Source organism: Dufourea novaeangliae, unplaced genomic scaffold, assembly GCF_001272555.1.
Source record: "Dufourea novaeangliae isolate 0120121106 unplaced genomic scaffold, ASM127255v1 scaffold165, whole genome shotgun sequence".
Taxonomy (NCBI): Eukaryota; Metazoa; Arthropoda; class Insecta; order Hymenoptera; family Halictidae; genus Dufourea; species Dufourea novaeangliae.
This window is the reverse complement of record NW_015374045.1, coordinates 71,048-78,684: the sequence shown is the minus strand read 5'-3', so window position 1 is coordinate 78,684 and position 7,637 is coordinate 71,048. Positions and strand designations below refer to the sequence as shown.

Genomic DNA, 7,637 nt, shown 5'->3' with positions numbered 1-7,637 from the left:
TTTCCCTCCCTTCCGCGCCTCCTCTTGCTCGCTCTCGTCCCTGCTCTCATCCCTCCATAGCAGCACCCTCGAGAACAACCCCTCCCGCTTTTCTGCAGCGTCTCGACATCCCGGTATCCTCCGCCTCTTCCCTCGCTTTGGCGAACCTCTACCACCCTGCCGGTCCGCTTGGCTGATGGCAAAGACCGAGGTAGGGATGAAAGGGGGATAACGCGAAAGAATGGAGGATGAGTATACTCCGAACACGAACTCCATCATCCCCACATATCTTCGCTGTTCTGTTTCGTGCCGAGTTTCGACAGAGAATTCCGTACCTACGGCTGACAACGGGTACAGGTGTTGTTTATGGGGCCTGTTATTACATTCAGCTTTTAGAGAGGAAGATGGAGTGAAATATTTTCGAAACGGAACGGTGACTCTCGGGTGTGTGTATATATATATATATATATATATATATATATATATATATATATATGTGACATAAAAACGGGTCGAATATACGCTGGCCCAGCTTTAATATTCTCAAAAGTTCCAGCTCTCTTCGGGTCCAGAGGAAGAAGAAGAAAAAAACGAGGAATGGGGAAGAGAAAAAAATAAAACGTTGCCGCTTTCAGAAGACTTCATAGAATCCAAGGAAAAATGCGAAGGAGTAGGCTTAATGTTGCGTGCCCGGGATGCAAGGGGTTCCTGTCGATGGCCCAAGCTGTGTCGGGTGGGTCGGACAGAGACGGGAAAGAGGAGAGGGGATGAAGAAGGACAGGGCGGAGAAAGCTGGAGTCGCGGAGGCTTGTGGGTAATGTTGCGTGATGAGACGCCTCGCGGATTCATCGAGGAGAGGAGAGGAGAAAAAGGAGGAAAGGAAAGAACGGAAAGAAGAGGGAGGAGAAAGAAAGACAGAAATGTAGAAGCAGGCGCTGCTCTAATTCTAAAGAGCACTCTCGTCGGACTCTCTGCCCCTTTCCTTCCTCCTCTTTCTTCGCCTTTTTGTCTTTCTCTCTTTTTCAATCCTGCGGAACGCGTTCCGCAGCGCGACGAAAATCCAGCAGGCCACCGGTAGCCGTGTCATGAGGATGAAAAACGCATTTTCTTCATCCTTTCCTCCTTTCTCTTCCATACCTCATCGCATGCCTTCTCTCTCGCCCTTCGTGCCCTCATTTTATTCTCTTCCGTCCGTTTAGATGCCCAGCGGAATCGCAGGGAAAATGATTCCACCAGAATTTCAAGGTGTTTCTCTTCGATGAGATTTTAATGCCCCTGCCCGCCACCGTAGAGTACCAGGCCGTATATTACCCGGCAGAAACTTTATCGAAGTGAAAGGGGAATGTATTCCTGGTTACTGTGTCGGAGGAAGAATCTCCGAAAACTCGCGACAGTGTGAATAAATTATTCGCGTAGTGAGCTAAAATCGAGAACATTGAAATGAGCGATTATAGGTGTTTGCTTCGGCTGGCAGACTTGTTGGTTGCCTTCCAGCTGTACGAAGCGGGGTTCTGAAGGAGGATTGGGCGGGCTACCTCGGCTGTGATTAATTTGAATCAGCAAATGCCTTCGAGGGTTTACACTGACTGAACTGAAGGCACTGCCATGCCAGTAATATGCTACGGTCGAGAAGCTGAGTCGAATGAGGAGGAGGAAGGCGTACGGAACGGTGCACGAAGAGCGGGGGACGAAGGAGGGAGTCTATGGATATGTTCACAAGGGAAGGAAACATCCCCCGCACAAACCGCAACGAAAAGCCAACGGCAGCCACGAAACAACCCCCGTGCAGCCTCTCTTCGGGGACGATGCATGTATACAAGGGAAGAGAGAAAGGAGAGCCGGAAGGGCGAGGGCGAGGGAGGATGAACAGGAGGGTAGAGAAGGATCGAGGAGGGTGGAAACCATGGAGGTGAAGACAGAACAGCACCAAAAGTATGGAGGGTAGAAGACCGTCTTAAATCACTTTTCTCTCTTTCCTTATCAAACTCGATTTTGCCGCCATCAACTGGCAAATAACAACCCTTTTTTGTGACAACAACGATCAAACAATTCCAGCATATAAAATTTCATTACCAACTGAAAGCATAGTAATTTCTTGTCCGTATGGTATACTATTGTTCGTTACGAATCTGAAAGAATAAGTATGTTACTGTTGGCGAGAGAGGCGTTTCTCGTTATGCCCCAAGAACCTTTACGTCTCGAACGATTTTACGATCAAGTAAGCACCGTCTATGCGTCCGAACACGTATGATAATGACTCCCGGTCGGAAAGATTGAATTTTGTTTTGAAAACACGAGCCGTGTAATACGAGAGGTTCTGTTTTATTGTCCCGCGAGGACATGTCTACGTGGAACAAGGCTGGCCTTTGATTGGATTTATCGTTCAGGAGGCTGTAACGCGGAAGCAAGGGGACACAATCGACGATTCGAAACAATCGATTTTCACCGTGAGTCCGGAGGCACATATTAACGGGTGGTATTTACATGAAATACTACAACGTTACCCCCGTTGTTAGCGACGGGTCTAAAAAAAAAACGGGGGAGAGAGAGAAGAAAAAGTCTAGCGAAACGCGGGAACCGGTGCACGGGAAATTTCTCTCGCCAGCGAAGAAAAAGAATCGGAAACATATTAACGATGACGACTGGGGCTCGCGTTAAACTGGAACGTGAAGCGAGGTTTGACACGAAACTCTTTTTTCTCTTCTTCCCCCGAGCTTCGAAAGCTTCGCCAGGGCAGCAGTTAGCAAATTTAAAAAGATAAAATGCTTGCCGCGTGGTGACAATCTCACGGAATAATTTCTAAAATGATACACCGATTACGAAATATGGGATACCAAAGGGAGTATCGTTGGATAAACTTAATCCTGCCAATGATCACATGAAAAGAAACTGTCTTCGAACCTGATTCTGAATCGGAAACAAATGTTTCGGTAGGGCATTCTGGTAGAGGACACGACTCGTCTCGTGGCATCGATGGATTTCGGGAGAAACGTGAAAGTTAATACGACAAAACGGGGGTAAACATTTATACGAAGTAATAAACGGGCATGGATTCGTCCCTGGCTGAGCAAGGGTGTCGGCAGACCCAGTGCGACTCGAATGTACCCCCCTTGGGCTTCCAATTACTCGCGTTTAGTTGCGTTTTTCCGCTCGAATGCCCTCTCTATGATACACTCGCACACTCGACCCGCGCTTGGCTTTTAGTTACCCAAACCCACTTACCAACACGCGCGCTCGCTCTTGTACACCTGATCCGCGCGTACGTGTGCGCGTCTGTGTTTCGCGAGCAGTCGTACACGACGGGCGGATTAACGTATGCGAGGTACGCGAGCGTCGCTACGAGCTTGGTAATATGACAAGGGTTAACGATTGACTGGGTGCCACGCCAAGGATTACCAATCAAATTCTCGTTACAACAGCTCGCCTTCGTTCCGCGGGACTAACCTTTAAATACCGTCGCGAGAAGTTCCTCGACGATCAGATTACCCCACGATTACGACTAATTTTATCGTTTCGAGACGGATATTCTAATACTCTATGATCAAGGAACCTTGACTATGATCTAGAGTATTTAGAAACTTATATCACTCATGTTTGTAAACATAATGAGATTGGAATGAAAATAATCGTTTAGGATAGATTATATTTCAGGAAGGTTATAGGTAATTGGACCACCAGGTGGTCTGCAAGCGGACGGATACTCGTTCAATTGATGTTTCTGTGGCGTTACGAAAAAAACAACAGATCGCGGGTGGAGTTGACTTTTTACGTATATTTGATCAAAGTTACTTAACTAAATGCTCGAATAATTATTCAGGGAGTTGTTTCTAGATAGAATACTAACTTGTATAATATTATACGATCAGGCTTTTCTGATCGAGATAAAAGGTGGTTGATATGTTGACATAACCTCACACTTACATCATTTGTTATTGAATTCTGTGTCTACTCGTCAACAAGAAAGCACGTAATAAATGCAGAACATATTGAAATCAATTTAACGCGAAAGCACAAGTAGAAACATAAGTCAATTAAAAACATCGAATGTTCATTATGGAGTAAAGACACTCACCTTCATATGATTGTTCGTAAAGCACTGATTCTTACAAACAACAGGACTGTTCTTCTAGAAATGCCCCTTCTGCTTGAAACATATATGAACTATTCCGCACTAATAAAGACTTTTAAACGAAAGACAAACTATTAATCCCACTAAACACTTCGTTCTCCCAACAATTACCGCGCAAATGTTACACCAACCTATCTCTGCACATCCGCCGCGCCGTACTACGTGTACCAGTAGCTGTCTTATTTCTAGTATAAACAATTAACATCCTCTAATCTGTAACTATATTCTCCTAAATTTAAAGAAAATTCAATATTTCATTTAACAGAGTATTGAAAACATTAATATTCGTCTAAATTTACAAAACATTGAATGTTTAATTACGCTATTGATTCACGTAGTGCTCCTTCCGCGGTAAAACAAGTGAACGTCACGCGCGTGTGCTTTTCGCGTCAAAGAATTGTAAAATTTGATTAGTATTTTAATTGTAATTGTTTATTTACGATGTAAAACTATTTAATCAATTACGATAATCATTTTTCGTAAGTGTATTCGTGTGGTGTCGCTTGAAGAGACAAAGGAGAAGATAAAACTTGGATCCGCTCGAAAGCGCATGGCCAGTCACGGTCAATTGTCATCCGCTATTGAAGGTAAGGTTATGACTTATTGAATTGCACGTACCGAACAGTCGTTTTGCACTGTTATAATCATGGAATGCTGTTCTTCACTGTGATCCAAGAAAAAATATGCTTCCGTCCTTCGAGGCAGTTGCGTTCGCCGGCAGATGTAAATCGAAACGGCTGTAAAAATCAATGTTACGGTAGCATATGCCGATTCTCTGTCACAGTCGTACCAACCGAGATTTGGAGCGCGGGCCGTTGAAATAAATCTTTCTCTGGCCACGGTCAGATAGAGCTCGTCCGGTATGTGAGATGCGATAAAAATAATGTTCAGGCGATAAATACATAATTTCCCTTGCCATCCAGCCCCGGTAATAATATAATAACGAAATATATTGTCTTGACCTGAAACGTAAGAAGTCACGCTATGCTTCTCTGTCCACCTTATTGAACGTGCATAATTTGTACGGCGAAATAACTGAAAACGTTGTGCCATAATGTCATGCAGGTCTCGAACGTAAAGGCAGTTAGGTCGAGCGATTTGTCGTCTAGCGACGAAGCTCGCGGAAAAGATCGATCTTTATCGCTCGAAATTTTCGTTCGATCGCCATGCGAAAAATAATATCCCAACAGCGTCCCGATAGATCCCGATTCAACGTTAAATACGCGACTAATACGCGAAATAGACATTGTTCACTGTGTATTTTGTACTTTCGAATTGTTTCCTCTAAAGAAATCGACTGGTGTATAGGGTCGCGCGACACGTGTGTTGACGCACCCCGTTGGAAATAACACCGCGAGACGGTTTTCGGTTAGATTAACGTTGTAAAACGAGACGCAATTATGTTCGCAGGACAGTACGACCCTCGGTCGTTTTCGCGATTTTGCAGTCGGCGCTCAAGGATCCGGGATAACGAGTTAATTTAAATACGAAACATCAAAAGCTTTTAATCTTTGCGCGGCTTGGTCAGCCGCGGCAACCTACTTTTTTTGCCCGCTGATACACGCCACCCTCATTCATATACATTGTAACGTGAATATATCCAGCTCGCGTATATCTCCGCGATTATTGAACAATCAGATACGTTAACGACAGAATGAAAACGGTACTTAATTCGAGGGAAAATCACGGGGTGATCCGGGGCTGATATATTTCTCGCTCGTATTCTCTCCTTTAACATGCGGCCCCGCGGGATTTCTTCTGTTTCGTGCCCGTTATCCACGTATAAATTTCATTTCTCATCGCGATCGCTCGAAGACCCCCGTGCATCGATAGCGCAGCTTTAACGCGCGCGGAAACGCTCGCTACACGCAGCGCCCGCGTAAAGAAGAAAAAAAAATGCGCGTGTGTTCCTCCCCGCGGGCAGGGCCCGCGGGACACGTGTTCCCTTAAAGGAGTTGTGTAAACCTGCGAGTTAAAGCGCGCGAGGCGATCGGGGAACATTTATGATATTTTATTTTTATTTTATTTTTTTTTTTGTTCGTTCGTTCGCGGTACTCGAGGAAGGCGATACAACAGGGTCTCTCGTACAGAGGTCGGTTCGCATGTCTCGACGAGGCGGTCTCCGTGGTCACATCAGTCTCCGAGCATGCGAGGGCCCTCGAGCTAAATCCCCGTAATATACACACAGGGGCACCGTCGAGGTACTATCGCGGCATTATACAGACATACCTATATCCCCAGCCCGATGACTGCTGATATGACATGCGACCGTCTTAGATATAGGCTGCACGACATGCTTCGCTCTCTTTCTCCCTCCGTCACAATTTCCTTCTACCCCCTCACCAACACTCACCCACCTCTCTTCGCAATCCTTCCCTCCCACTCGTTTCTCACCCTCCTGTAATCCGCCCATCGGCTTTGGAAAACGCTTGACTCGGCCACGACGTGTAATCGGCTCGTGACCACGGGCTTCTTGATGTACGAACAGTTTTATCACGACTGGTTCGACTCTATCTTTTTTTGAATAAACCTTACCCTGCCCCCCCCCCTCCCCGGTGACTTCTCCGATCGTCGTAAAATATAAGTGGGAGAATTAAATTAACCGTACCGTATACACCGCGCGATGTAAGGGTGTGGGTGTGTGTATAAATGCGGCGTGCGGTGCACAGCAGTATCAAACTCTTCGTATCTTTCGTATTAAAATGCAGCGTGCTTCCTTGCTTTCTCAGCAATTATTGCCGGTACTTTACTGCAAGGCAAATGCGATTCGATTCGTCTTGCTCGGGGTGCTATCCCGGTTGCCGATCTGCATAGCTGTGCGTCACGCACTTGAATAAAAAAAAATGAAAAAAAAGAAATAAGTTATGTACTCATGGTACTCGCGGTGCTCCTATGTTAATGGATGTTAAGAGTAAAAGCTCATTCTTCTTATTCAAAGATACTTTTAAGATAATCGCGCACTACACGCATGAAAAGCATTATTTCATAATCTCGCGCCCCCTGTTACCCCCGGCGAACTAATATGTATACAGCAAAATTACAACTCTCGATCCCCCGACGTCAGAGAGATCGCGAGTTCTGGAATGTGTAATTGAAAAGCACACACAGGGGACAGGGAGAAAAAAGACGAATTTCGCGATGAATATGGAGAGGGTCGCACGGTCGAAACTTTTAAGCGCAAGAACGACGGACAAGTGATTCGGGAGTTTCACGCTTCCGCGAAGTCGTACCGGGCCGGAAAACAGGCGGATGTAAAAGCCGCTGTAAACCCCTTCCTCGGCAATCTTCGTCGGGTAATGTCTCAAGCGGTATCGATTAGCAGTGAAAGAGAGGTTGAAAAAAAAACACTTATAGAGCTTACCCAACCGTTTATGCTTGTGGAATACAAGGAATACAAATCCGAAAATATCGATGTCCCTAAAATCGCAGTCCGGAAGGGAGGGAAAAGTTTCATCTGTACATTCGTTATAATTCGTTAGGAAAAAGCGTTTTATGCGGATATAGGGAAAAATGCGGGAAACCGTTAATT

The 7,637-nt window shown here is 45.5% G+C and overlaps 1 protein-coding gene across 1 annotated transcript in view; it reads right to left on the bottom strand.

Annotated features, from left to right (window-relative positions):
* LOC107189637 (protein gustavus) overlaps positions 1 to 4,132 on the bottom strand; it is a 168,502-nt gene extending 164,370 nt beyond the window's left edge. The window contains exon 1 of the mRNA XM_015578214.1: positions 4,052 to 4,132. Within this exon, the coding sequence (XP_015433700.1) occupies positions 4,052 to 4,057 (6 nt within the window). The 5' untranslated portion in view covers positions 4,058 to 4,132. The remainder of the gene's footprint in view (positions 1 to 4,051) is intronic.
* Positions 4,133 to 7,637: the final 3,505 nt, after the last annotated feature.